This window comes from Priapulus caudatus, unplaced genomic scaffold (assembly GCF_000485595.1).
Source record: "Priapulus caudatus unplaced genomic scaffold, Priapulus_caudatus-5.0.1 Scaffold232, whole genome shotgun sequence".
Classification (NCBI taxonomy): domain Eukaryota; kingdom Metazoa; phylum Priapulida; class Priapulimorpha; order Priapulimorphida; family Priapulidae; genus Priapulus; species Priapulus caudatus.
This window is the reverse complement of record NW_014577293.1, coordinates 249,346-263,884: the sequence shown is the minus strand read 5'-3', so window position 1 is coordinate 263,884 and position 14,539 is coordinate 249,346. Positions and strand designations below refer to the sequence as shown.

Sequence of the window (14,539 nt, the reverse complement as noted above, 5' to 3'; positions counted from 1 at the left end):
ATCCCCCTACGATTGCATGCTAGTACTAATAATTGGCCTAATCTTGTGTGTGTGGTGTGTTTGTTTGTCCTCGCTTTTCGTCCCGCGGCATGATTTGTTCACTCAATCGCGCTAGACTGAAGATATATCAAGATCACCCGTCTAGGGAGATGGTTTCTGGCTGAGAAAAAATTATAAAAAGTAAGTAATTAAAGTATTAAGCAAAAATTCGAAAAAAATGCTAATTGCGTCAATAGATGGCAAAGTGGGCGTAGCACGCAGATCACACAGTCACGATACGTGGGAATTTCTTACATACGTCTCTTACTGCCGCCGAGTATGGCATATTCAGCATCACTAACGTCTGGTGAGATCGGTTCTGGTCAAACAAAAATGCCTATTCCCTTCAATTAGATGGTGCCTACGTCTCAGATCTCCCCCCCGCCCGCTAATGCAGCTATCCCCCGCTGCTGCACTGGCTCTGCTGTTGTACGTACACCGCGACTGACACAGGTAGTCAGTGCGACAGTAGCTGTGCCAGTGTTCTGTTGTACCCAGTGCAGGTGTGTTTTCTTTCAGTTACATTGAAATATTTTAAGCTTAGATCTGTGCACTTCACATTGAGTTTATATATTTAAAGCACAACTTTGCTGGTTTCTACGGGTTATACTTTCTGCTTAGTAATTGTATAACAACACACACCACGTCATCACACACAAATACACACCACAAGCAGCACAACGCTCGACACACAAATACACACACCAGCACACCGCTCACGACATAAATCACACACACACACACATACCGTACGCACGCCAGCAACGCACGCACATACATATACTTACTAATATATATATATACATACAGTAAATATATAGATAGTATGGGTATACTTACTACTGTATGGGTAATAATATAGTAAGCATGGTATGGGCGTTAGCACGAGCAATGTCGGTGGGGGAGGATCTTGAATACTCGGCAGGCTATTGCGTGTGCCCGCGTAACGCACTGTACATTTAGTCATAGACCTACTGTAATGCATTATCAGTCTGGGATCAGTCTGTCTCGTTTTGTATTTGCATAGATGATATATACACGTCATCACGTGTTGATATAATCTAATGGTATTTGTAAGTTAACGCAGCGACATCTATGGGCGGAAGTGCAACTGACTACGGTCATGCTCTTTCCAGAGAGATTTTGCCATCGATTTTCTAAATATGGTCTTTTTTAAACATTAAAGTCCAAAGAAATACACAAAAAGCACAGTGTTAGAATCGAACGTGATGCGTAGGAATGAAGCACGAACAAATTCAAGGCAGTTAAGTTACTGCAGGAAACAAACAGAACGACACTACTCAAATTATTATATAGTATGGACAAATTTGGAACAGTGGTCTTTGTTTTGGTTTGACACTGTCCCACAGATGTTATCGCGTAGATGAGATTCTACTCTCCGTATTGTTGTTCCATTATGTTGAGAGGATATTTCATTGGCAGGACATTACTCGGCTAGCACAAGCCTACACTATTAGAACACAAACACTACTTCTATTAATATAAGAACATGTCTTGATCATGTTTGTTTAAAACTTTTTAATGTTTTAATAAAGCATTTAAACCATTTCTTTTAAATTGATTAAATACTGTATAGGAACAGACATTGATATACATAACAGCAACCTTCACAGAGTTAATAGGCCTACAATGATCATAAAACATGATAATATTTGAATGCTATGTATAATATGTTAATATATTAGCAAAAGTAAGATTAAAATAATCTATGCTATTATTAACCGATTATCCGATTATAATCGATTATCGATCGGTTAAGGGAAACCGATAATCGATTATGAAATTCCAGCCGATTCCCATCACTAGTGTGTTGTCATAACTAAATACAGCATTATATATAAGCTATCCATATCGTCCCACCTCTAGTATTTATTGACCTAACATTAATAAATCACAGTTACTGATATCATTTGTGTACCTTTCTGATTCACTTCATCACGTTCAGCAAACTAAAACAAGCAAACAGTCGTACACACGCCCTGAACTAATAAAGGCATAGTGGAATTTCATCTAAAGTTGGATTTGTTGTCAATTTATAACAACCTGCCTAGATAAGTCACCTGTTTTAGAGACTGTATATCTATCTAACAACACCTACAATACGTGGCCTTGTCACTCGCCAGCTACCCTAAACACCACAACGCCATTGAACTATGTGCAACGTTGCACTCAAGACAGTTTTCTCGTTCACTCAGCATCTCTTCCATTAGATGTCAGGGATAGTAGCTTGAGTGCCTGAAAGCAGCCGGTGTCGCCACGATCAATACCACACTGCAATCTCGCTGTGGAAATTGCCCGAAATATGACACCCCACAACAATGGGCGCGGACATGTCGTGCAGATACACTCGCACACGTCATAGACGTGACGCAAATTCGATCACCCGGACGCTATCTTAGATCAATAACATGATCCACACCCATGCTTAGTCATGGAGCTTCCTTCCGGGTAACTTTTGCATATAGAATAATGTAAAGGATGGGGATGGGGAATTTTCTCATGATCAATCCCTCGTTTTTGACACATAAGTGTGTTTTCTTACAGTTCAACATGTAAGGAATCAGGATCTGACTAAATCTGAAAACAACCGCAACAAGGAAACATCAGCCGAGTTACGAGGTATAAATCTCTTCTTAGAGTTGGTCCTAGAAGTTTATTTTGTTACAGAACTTTAGCCAAAAAGATATTTTCATTATAATTCATACTTACCTATCGACTATAGTCAATATCTACAGGCTCAAAATGCAAATTAATAATTAGCACAGGAAACACAACTAGTAGTAGTAGTAGTAGTAGTAATTAAGTACATTCCAATACCAATTCCAATTATACTTCTAAGTTCTAGCACTATACAAGAGACTGTAATTAAAGCTGTGGTGAACCTGTGAGATCAGTGAGCCTGATAATGTAGTGTAATACTAATAAATTGTTACAGCGATTTTTACACACTCGAACAGCTAGGTCAACGAAGTGAAGATCCTTATGGGTAGGCTACTGTCGACTACTGTATTACTATAGTATTACTACAAAAACCATGGTTGTAGTATCTTTTACTACGTGTGTAGCACTGTAATACTTTTTTGCCTTTAGCCTTAGGGCCTACTTAAGTACTTTACTCTTTAGTTTGCCCTAGCTACCGTTTTTTGCCTTGGAAGTTGGTACGCAGATAAATTAGTCATCTATCACAGACACTGCGACAGACAATTATGGCGAGCATTATCGCAGTGTATAGACTAAGTGACTATAGTGACACGGCAAAATAACTCACCTGGTTTTACGTAGACTTCAGACAGTGGATGATAAGGTTTATCACCTTCTCCCTTATTTCCGCTGCCGCTTTGTGCTTCAGTAGCCGTCATTTTTGACCGAGGCGGGAAAAGAGCGATTGCTCAACGGACTGAACAGTACTTTGTTATACAGGCTGCGGCCACAGAGACAGCACACCCGATTGTGCTCGCAATGCGTTAGTAGTGATAGCTTTGATGAATAATGATATGACACAATATCGAATTACTGGTAGTTTTTTCGAGTTCTACACCTATATCCCTTTACTGCATTGGAAATTGCAAATCCACGCAAGCATCGTTGAGGCGTTCACTGACACTGTGAGTAGCCACTGCAGCGTAACACTTTTGCGCTTACGTGTACACGTAAATTGGTCACGGGACCATGCGCGCATGCGCATGCGTCATGTCAACAATGAAAAGCCAAATATCACCATTGACCAAAGTAAGTGTGCAGCTGCAAGTCACTTCACTCCGTACTAGTCCTACATCAATGCCATTATGTACGTATGAAATTATAAATCAATAAACAAACATAGTATTTACTACCAAGGATTTTTTTTACTTACTTCCGCTTAACAATTCCGCGTAAATGCCAATTCCGCGTAAATCAAATGACAAATACTCGTCTCGTGCACAACCCATTCCATTGCATTGGATTGGATTGCGTACGGCTCTGACACTGTGATACAGACTTACAGTGTCCTAGAACAATTTTTTGTATATAATACGTTAATCTCACGCTACAACTGTGTTGTGAAGAAGTATTTGAACGGCATTTAAATAGAATTATTAGGCAGTAGGGTGTACATAAACATGAAGACTGTCACTATTGCTCAAGGGGTCGTTGTCGTAACAGGTACTACAGATATACATGTACCCGAGGTACATATATGTATACACAAAGTGTACCAGACTTGTACTACAGAAGTGTACCCTAGCCCTAACACTAACCCTAACCCTAATCCTAACTCTAACCCTAACCCTATAACCCTAAACATACCTCATATAAAAATATAAACATAATACTAAACAACCTAAAACTACCTTGGGTACATATCTGTAGTACCTGTTACGACAACGACCCTTCGTGCGTCACTATGATAGACGAAATACAATCTGTAGGCCTATTTATTCATTATCAATATCAATGACAATATTGACACGTACGCAAATTGCCATTGGTGCACGTGTAACCACAGACACATGACTTGGCACAGAGTCAGTAAAAACTGAAAATAATATGAACGCACATTCACAAATACTACCCCTCAATTACACTTCCACTGTTGTGTCACTGTATATAAACTTGCTTTCACAAAAACTAATGCAGATCGAACTAGCCGCTCCCGCACTCGCCGCTTCGAGTGTGCAGACACGTCAAGTCTCACGATGCGTGAGACTCACGCATTTTGGTCAATTCTCACGCTCTCACGCTCATCTCTGAATTTAATTCTCACGCAAAAATCAAAATAAATAAATAAATAATTAAAACCCTATTTTCAGTCCCAGATACCAGTAATACTAGTATCAGAAGTCTAAGGCCCGATCAACAGAGCCTAGCTAGCTCGCTCCGGCCGTATACGTATAATACGTATACGCTATCAGCGGCGCGGCGCGCATTTTATTTGCCTGCCTGGAATCCAGTATCCCGCCTGGATCAGTGGATGATGGCTTTGCAGGTTACTGAGGTATTTTGTTTACTTTTCAATTCTCAGCTTGCACATTTACTAGACTAGTTTCTAGTACTAGTTCTAAAGTTTATCTATAGGTTAGATCTAATGTAGATCTAGATGTAGATCTACAGTAGATATGAAAATGTTGCACTGGGACTCACTTGGGCACTTGACTTGAGTGTGATTTTTTTCTGTTGACGTTGAAGTGAATGAGTAAGAACTTATATTTATAAAGGCAATAAATCATACCATAGGTATGCACTAAATTGCACGATTTCAAACCTCAAATTTCAAAAAGCTCCATACCGTGGGAGGGGGGAAACCCACCTCCCACACCCTCCCTCCCCCCTGGTCGCTTCGCTCCCTCGGCCGGTGTCGCTCCGTCAAACGCTGAGTCTCACTCTCAACCATTTCTCAAACTTGACATCTCTGAGTGTGCTGTGTCGCCATTGTAGTGATATATATATATAGAAGTATATGGCTTCTATATGCCAAATTAGTGCTTAGTGCTAAGTCAGCCAATGCCAGCTGATCAGCATTTCGGATCCAAAATTATAACTAATAAAGGTCAAAATGCACTTACTTATATGCATGGCATGCCAGCTAGTGTCAGCACGCAGCTAGCTATATACAGCACTTGCTCTGAGATACATGGGTAGCTATGTATACACACACATGGAACCATATATATCACCAATTAACACAGCAATGTTTCGTTCACGCGAAACACTGACCGTGATAACTGGGAAGCATAGATATATATATATACGAGTTTACAGCTTACCGTACGGAATCGACCTCTGTGGCGCATAGCTGCTTTCTTTTTTCCAACATGCCATTTTGCTACGAACGTGGATGCTTACTATTTTCTTATGAAGAAATATGCGTACAAATATGACTAATGATAGTTATAACTCCCAGCATGCACATCCACTCCACAGCCGCTGGGAAGATCAGTCTGATCGCGTGTATACTTGCACACAAGCGTACAAAATACGTGCATGACAAAGCGTCGTGAAACGGGCGGCAGAAGTATGATGTTTCCGTTGGGCTTACGCCGCAGCAATTGTAACTTGTTAAACTATTCACCGTCTATATATACTACGTGCCTTCAGCAGCGTCTAGCGTGTGCCGGTGTTGGTGCTGGCAGACTGGCTGAGCTTCTGTAAGGGTATCATGAACTAAAATACCCCACAAAACCTGGTACAGGCCAGCAGCAGATGTCTTATAGAATTCCCAAAGGGCATGTCTGCCCCCTCTAGCAGTGTCACTGTCAGTGTTATTTCAGCAGGATATATGTGATATTGGCGCCATACAGTAAACTGCTCCAAGCAGCTTCTCTCACTTTCTATATACATGGATATCTATATATATATCTATATATGTGTGTGTGCGTACATGCGTGTGCGCATCTGTCAGGAGTGCGTCTATTAACACTGTGTTATTTCAGGATTTCACTCTAGCTTCTCTTTCAGTTCTGTGCTTGCGTGAGGCGGAAGACTAGTGCGGGGGCAGAGAACGGCAGCTGAGCTGTTGGAGGTTGCTAATACCATAAAGCTTATCGACACTGGAGGATATTGTAACATTCACTCACCTTATTGCAGATGGCAAGGTGGGTTGTAAACCATTCAACATTAAATATTCAAAATCAAACATCTATTCACTCCTACAACTGCTGATACAGCCCTTGGAACAATCGGGAGTGCCTGAAAACAATTTGTAGTTATTCACTCCTGATAGAAATAAAGTCGTGATATTGATATCAGTGTTGTGACATTTGCTGGATATATTTTTTCATTAATTATCTACAACCTATTGACAGTTAAGCAAGAAGTTCCAGTAAAATGTTCACATTTCACCTTGCATATATATAATCAATTAAAGTCCATGAATCTTTCTTGCTAGTGGGAATTGGGAGGTTCCTGTATTTTTATTACCCATCAGAATATAACCCCCAAAATTCGACCTAGTGGATATACGTACGAAGGCAAATAATAACACATATCGTAGACTGCTCTCATCAGATTTTTATTGAAAAAACTACTTGTAGAATTGGCCAGGCACAAAGTACAAGTACAGAGTGACAAAGTACAGAGTACAGAGTACAGAGTACAGAGTACAAGTACAAAGTACAAGTACAAAGTACAAGTACAAAGTGACAGAACACGTTATGTATAGGCATGTGGACACATGATATAAATTACTAAATTAAGTTATGGTTTGTTTTTATCTTTCTGGATCTACATTGAAGTATTTTCCTTATCGACATATCGACCCTGGGCACCTGTGTTGTTTAGTTTTTTTCTCAGACAGGTTACACTCAGCAAAGCTATTTCATTTACTCATTGAGATTGGTGTATCCCATCGCTTTAATCCCATTCCAACAGCAGGTGTTGAATAAAGCAAATATAAACACAAAACTTAAGCTTGTACACACAGGTAGCAGACACAGGGTCCTCTGACCTCTCTCTGCTGGGAGACATATTTGTATCTAAAGCAAATAGTGATTAACTATCTTGCTCGATGAACCCCAGACCCACCTATCTTGGGTGAGTGGTCTATAATCCCACGGGTCGTTGATCCATGGTTAATAATAACAGTAAGAGCTAGTAAGAGGGGCGCAGACAGAGCAGAGTGATCGATACAATGAGGTATTGGAGAGAGAATAAACCAAAGTCCTAAAAGTCGTTTAGTCTAAATCTAAAAGTCCTAACAGTCTCACCTGCTGGCTGTGCCACACAAACTCGAGTTCTCCTTCTTAGCAAGGTCCCTAAATGGCGCTGCACTCTCAGCTAGTCGGGGTGCGAACTTTGACAGGTAGCAAATCGTGTCTATAGTACGGTCAGTAGTTCAGCGTCAGGCAGATCCATCTTCTCAATAGCTACTGGCCGTAGACCGGTATGACCAATGACCTGTAGGACCACTGACCCGCCGGACTATAAACCTGAACCCTTATCTTGTGCAATGCTGTGTATACTACAGCTCATGGGGGTCTATGTCCCCCAGGGTACTGCCGGAACGTACCTTGGGTACGTTCCGGTATACCCTGGTAACTATCTGATATGGTTAGGGTTAGGGAGTAGGCGTAGGCGTAGGTGACATATATGTACCTGAGGTAACTATCTGATATGGTTAGGGTTAGGGAGTAGGCGTAGGCGACTCGATCCCTAGACTCGTTAGTGGAGTAGGCGAGGTACGGTCCGACATATTAGATAGTACCAGGGTACGTTCGCGGTTACGGGGCCGTACCCAGGGTACGTTCCGGCAGTACCCTGGGGGACATAGACCCTCTCAGCTATACTACATAATCATTGCGACATACATAACTCACAAGGCAGTTCAACCACCAGGGACGTGTACAGGATTTGTAGCAGGGGGGGGGGTCTAACCGTAACCCAAACTTGCGAGCACGCGAAGGGGGGTCTGATATGTTGTAGAATTTTCTGGCCCTCCCCAAGAAATTTTTGAAATTAGACCCCTCAGATGCGTTCTGCGCGAGCAGGGGGGTGTCCGGACCCCCCCCCTGTACACGCCCCTGACCACAGACTAACAAATACCCACACTGGACACTTCCTATACCCTGCTTGCTAAGTGGATTGATGGTGTTGCCCCTGGCAAATACAGAAGTCAATTAAAATTGGCATCAGCAAGAAATTATTGTAGTTACTGCAGTGCAGTGAAGAATTATTCTGATGTAAGAAAGAAAATCTAGAATTGTCAATTTTTAGGTTTCTCACAGATCATCATCTAGGCACCTCCATGCATATAATATATTTATTTATTTATATATTCGACTCGTAGCTTCTTAGTATCACATGTAATTATTGAAACCTGAGTTGAAAATGTGGAAATTATATCTGCTTTATTATTTTTATTGTTTGTAGAAAAAGAAATCTATCTGACTAAATGAAGTAATGATGATAATTTTGTATGTAAAATTCATTCTATATGGTCGTTAAACGTACTCGTTACACAAGTACATTAATTTTCCTTTTCAATCATTACGTATCTACTATCACACTTCATTCTGAGTATTAGCAGCAAACAGCAAACTGAGTAAACAGCAGAGATTTGTTATACAATTCTGTTGTTATACAACTAAATTATACAATCTGTTGTTATACAATTGTTATACAATTATTTAATTTTTGCAATACATTATCTTAGTTTGCCACTGGGTGGCGCCACCATGCATGCAATGCACTATTTTTGCGTACCGTCCAGTCTGTGCAGCCATCCACGTGTTGGACTTGGAGCATAGATGAAGATATATAGAAGATCAAGAAGCAAGAATGAAGATATTTTATTATTCCCTATTATCTACTTCTGATATTATATATGTCTGAGTAATCGTGCAGCGGCGTGCGTGTGGCGTGACTGTAGGCTGAATTGATCCAAGCTCGTGTGATGTAGGCTATTTAGCGTAGGCTATTTAGCGTGTACGACGAGTTTTTTGAATGGTTTCAGATTTGACAGTTGTTGAAAGTTTAATTATTACACGTTAATTACAAGTATAAATTAGTTCAAACTAACATGTTTAAAAAAATTCTAATTTCACACAGCTTCAGAAGCGTGATGCATGAACAATAAACTATACAGACAGACAGCTGAGAAGAGATTAGATAAATGCACAGCCATTAGACGCAAAAACGTAAACGCCAGAATCCACGGGGACCACAAAAAAGAACGCCATGAAACTTCCAGAGTCATTGATGCTACATTTTCACGCACCTTGTGATGTTTAAAAGATCTCAACTTCTGTTAGTGTACTCCCACTGCCACTGGTCTCTTCGCATGTGAGTTTCTGTTCAGGGTGAAACAGCTGAGATTCGCACTCATGCGATACAGAAATCTTCACAATCATAACTTGTTTACACCATAGAAATCGCAACACTAACCGATTAGTGTTGCGATTTCTATGGTTTACACAAACATGTTTACCTACTCGCTTATGCTCGTCAACAAATGACCTCGCAGCGCCACCTCGTGGCTGAATGTTAACTTTTATAACGGTATTTGACTCTAGCTCGTTCTGTTTTTTGAACGGGCATTCATTGCTTCATCCCACTTTTTTAAGGTACGATTGCAGAAACGACTGTCAAAAACTCACTACTGATTTACCAAACAGAGTTATACAATCCATCTGCAAGCTATCGCTCTCGCAATTCCGACTCGTGTCTAGCTACTAACAAGGAGGTGAATATAGACTTACTAAAAACGCATATTAATGGACATGAAACTGTTTATATTTATGGTATCGTTGCAGAAACAAATTCTTAATACTTACAAGATTCAAACAGGTAGATTTACGCAGTTATTCCTAATTATAAAGTTATAAAACTATTGTAAAATTAAATGTAAAAATAATACGCATTTACTCGTTAGACGTAAATTAAATTATGCAGACATTATTGATATACATTCTGATATTTTACGTGATATTATTGGTTGCAAATATAACGTTTGCACCAAATTAATACCAACCACCTGTTATTTATTTTGGTAATCGATTACCAAAATAAATGATTAGCATAAAAAGAAAAAAGAGGGGAGAGACTTGATGTATATAATTATCCATGAGGTATATCAGATGAACATTGAGCATTTCTCTTCAAGGTCGCTGCAGCAAAACATTAAGGTATAATTACATCACTGTCATTTACATACATGATGATAAAATAATGATAACACCTCTTATTGTGATAATCTCATTAGAGGACCAAACCGCCGTCGCTGCACATCCGGTTTTATGCGACATGTCACACACTTTATAAGCTAACAGTGAAATTTGTAAGCTAAACATTTCTAAACATTTCTAACTAATTTTTCTGTCATCCTCTTGCCTATTGACGCCACCTACTGGCGAGATTTTGATGAGCCCGCCAATGTGTGTCTATTATAAGTCGGTAAAATGTATTAAAACAGCATTGTAATAATTCAAATGTTGTTAATTGTATGTTCGAATGTATTAATTGTTACTTTGATCAGTGAATGATTACGAAGTTTTCCGGACCTATATAATATGTGCTATATAACTTCCATCACTGTAACATATACTATTGGCATCGAACCACTGAAACATTGATACGTGTTTCTGACGCTATACGCATTGCTGTAATGTGATTTCGTGTTGGGACTGTCACTCGTGCCCTCTTCACTCATTTATTTAAACAAGCGTAGCAGAGTAGACATCCACTAGCAATTAAAAAAAATTAAGCTGTCCCTTGCTTTTTTCTACGTTAGTATTAGTTTAACTGCAGGGGGAGCTCAAGCAAGGGTGGTGCTACGCGGCCTGGGCGTACGTACTTACCGTCATGAAACGTGCTTATTTGTCACATCTATCATCAACCCGATGCAGATTGTCACCGCCCACCTTCCGCGATGCCCGCTCAGCCAATCGCATCGCCGCGTCGGCCATGTTTGTAACGGATAGCCAATGAACTTAACACCTGCGCCTGTCACTTTGCGCGATCTGTCTCGCCCCTGCTTTTAAAGCGTAATTACGGTCAGCCGCCAAGCAGCAGCCAGAAATATGAAGACGCACGGATTGGTTATACAAGCTGCAGCGAGTTCTCGCAATTAGGACGGGCTGTGCGGCGGTGGAGCTAAGCCGCTACCTTCTCCGCCGAGCGCCGCTGCTCTAACAACGTGATCAGACATCGCGCGGTCCTCCGATTGGACTCGCACGGACGTGTTAGAAGAACGAGGGAGTCGCTCGTGAGAGATACTTGTGTCACCCAAGAAGGTCCTACTGAGGGTATCGAGTGGAAGTCGCACGACGCTTGACATTCGAGCGAAGAGAGACTCAGAGGAGGCATTCGTAACGCCGCGAGTCAGCACGCGCGCGCTCGTATAACTTCATTCGTGCTTCGTGAGTGCATGCGCCTGTGTGAGCGTGAAACTACCTAAACTCGTGTGTAGTAACTATATATTGCTCGACAATTGTGCATCCTCGTACACGCACGCACAGACACGTACATGGCCATGTATCACCTGTCGCAGATCGGAGAGGGACACCCTTTCGAAGGTGAGCGTTTATCGTCATCGTCGTCCATCATCGTCGTTATCGTCATCGTCGTCCATCGTCGTCGTCATCGTCGTCGTCGTCGTTGTAGACGACGCACACCGAGGCGTAGAGGCTATAATGCATGGCAATTAGAAACGGGAAATCGTCAAGCAATCTATCATTTAAAGTGTTGATTAAATGATTTTTTTACGCGCGTGTGAGTATTTTTTTAAGTAACGGCGTGTCGCTCCGCTCCGTATCCTTTCGCGTTAGCGGCGCATTGGTAGCGACAGTGTGGAGATAAAAGAAATAAACGAACTAACACCTTTACGTTACTATAGTCACGTGAATTTACATTCATTATTTTTGTATGAGAATTTTACTACCTAATTACACTAAAGCAATCTTGTCGTTGAGTATGTATTTTGCGCACCTCGTCTGCAACGAGTGTGTTCGCTGCTTATCTTTCGAGCTAATTTACTAATCTGATTAAACCTTCCAATCAAACTCATGTCATTTACGGAATTGTATTTCTCTTATCAAGAGGACGAACATAGTATAGGTATTTGCGGTTAAATAATATAAAATTCGTAAGAAGTTATTTTTATAGTTCCGTCTTATATTATTACAATATTGATTTGCATATAATACATAAATAAATAAATGAAAAAATAAATAAATATACATACATACATATATATTTATTTATTTATTTATTTATTTATTTATGTGCATGTACGCGTAGGGTCGCCTGTTCACTAAAGTAAATGCCGTCATGGTGTCATATTTGGACAATTATAGAAACTGTATACAGCTTAAATATAATCACAAGTAACAACTTTATATACCATGAATAGAGGATGAATATATTATTAATTCCCTTCTAATATTAGTCATCATAATAAAGAATTATTTGATACTATATATATATATATATATATATATATATATATTAATACATGTATTATTAGCTCTTGATATTATATAAATAAATATATATTATATATTTAGTGTGTATACTATGAATACGCCTTACTATCATACGCCTTACTATATATAATATATATATATACATCACCGACGTGTCAACGCGCGCAAATAAAGAGGCTCTGTTGTAGTTAGCTGGATGTCGTGGAGGCGGGCTCGCATGCAGGTAGATAAATTCCGCCGTCAGATGTTGACATGTTGCAGACGGTATATCTCATCCACGAGACGCCCCGACAGGCGGAGTTGTTCTGCTAAACACTGATGCGAATTCATCGGACGACGATGCATCGGCCCGGGGCCGACGTCGCATGATATATTCACGCACGTGCACTGCAGATATTAATGCTGTTGTGAACGACGCTACACGCAACATCGGAAAGGCTAAACTTATAATAACGAGACGATACGGAACGAAACGATACTGCATTCAGGAGCAGAAAACGTAGATTGATTCTAGCTACGGATAAATAGACTCGGGGAGTGAAGAGAGTTGGGAGTCGCGGTCACTCGTGGATCGGTGACAAGAGACCCGTGGATCGGTGACAAGAGACCCGTGGATCGGTGACAAGAGACTCGTGGATCGGTGACAAGAGACTCGTGGATCGGTGACAAGAGACTCGTGGATCGGTGACAAGCGACTCGTGGATCGGTGACAAGAGACTCGTGGATCGGTGACAAGAGACTCGTAGATCGGTGACAAGAGAGTCGTGGATCGGTGACAAGAGACTCGTAGATTGGTGACAAGAGACCCGTGGATCGGTGACAAGAGACCCGTGGATCGGTGACAAGAGACCCGTGAATCGGTGACAAGAGACCCGTGGATCGGTGACAAAGAAGAATCGGATAGGTGACAACAGACGGACAGAGATCCGGCAACGATTCTCGGTGTTTGTTAATTTCATCGGATCCACCATTCCGACTAAGAGAGCAAGACCTGTGCATGCAATAATTAAACGAATGAAGAGATTCCTCGATGTTTATATAATACGCGGCGCGCCCCTGGTCATGATCGTTCTTATAATCGCACAGTGAATCCACGGCTGGGTAAATTAAAGATGGCGCTCACGATCTACTACAGCGCAATTAAATCTGCTATCGTCATCGTCCATATCGGTTATTTATCTGTTTGTTATTATCGCAGCGGTATACGGGGTTTCGTGTTTGTTCGTGCGCTTCGTGAAGGCTCTACCTGTACATTCGCGACAGCGAACCAGCTTACTACGTGACATATTGACTCCGATATAAATAAATAAATATATATATATATACATAGAAATACACAGATACACACACATATGTATATATATTATATAAATATATATATTATATACTCATTTATCTATTTATTTATTTATTTACGCGCGCATACAAATATACATGCACACATATGATAGCAAAAAGTTTACGTTACGCTCTACCATTAATTAGGTTAGAGGCATTGTATTATTAATTACATATATAATATGGCTAGAGTGATATCTCAACTTGTGGCGCGCGCGCGCACACACACACATACACACACACAC

General features: G+C 40.6%; 1 protein-coding gene and 1 long non-coding RNA gene across 3 annotated transcripts in view; one reads left to right on the top strand and one right to left on the bottom strand.

Moving 5' to 3' along the window:
• LOC106807750 (uncharacterized transporter slc-17.2-like) overlaps positions 1 to 6,159 on the bottom strand; it is a 38,842-nt gene extending 32,683 nt beyond the window's left edge. Inside the window, exon 1 of one of the 2 annotated variants that reach the window (XM_014810203.1) lies at positions 5,805 to 6,159. In XM_014810203.1, the coding sequence (XP_014665689.1) occupies positions 5,805 to 5,859 (55 nt within the window). In that variant the 5' untranslated portion in view covers positions 5,860 to 6,159. Of the gene's footprint in view, positions 1 to 3,328; positions 3,651 to 5,804 lie in introns of those variants that run through there. The other variant, XM_014810202.1, reaches the window with a different exon arrangement.
• On the top strand, positions 3,762 to 6,794 carry LOC106807751. The gene is made up of 3 exons (XR_001393700.1): positions 3,762 to 3,847; positions 4,851 to 5,035; positions 6,496 to 6,794. It is a non-coding gene; the product is annotated as an uncharacterized LOC106807751 (long non-coding RNA).
• The last annotated feature ends 7,745 nt before the right edge of the window (positions 6,795 to 14,539 follow it).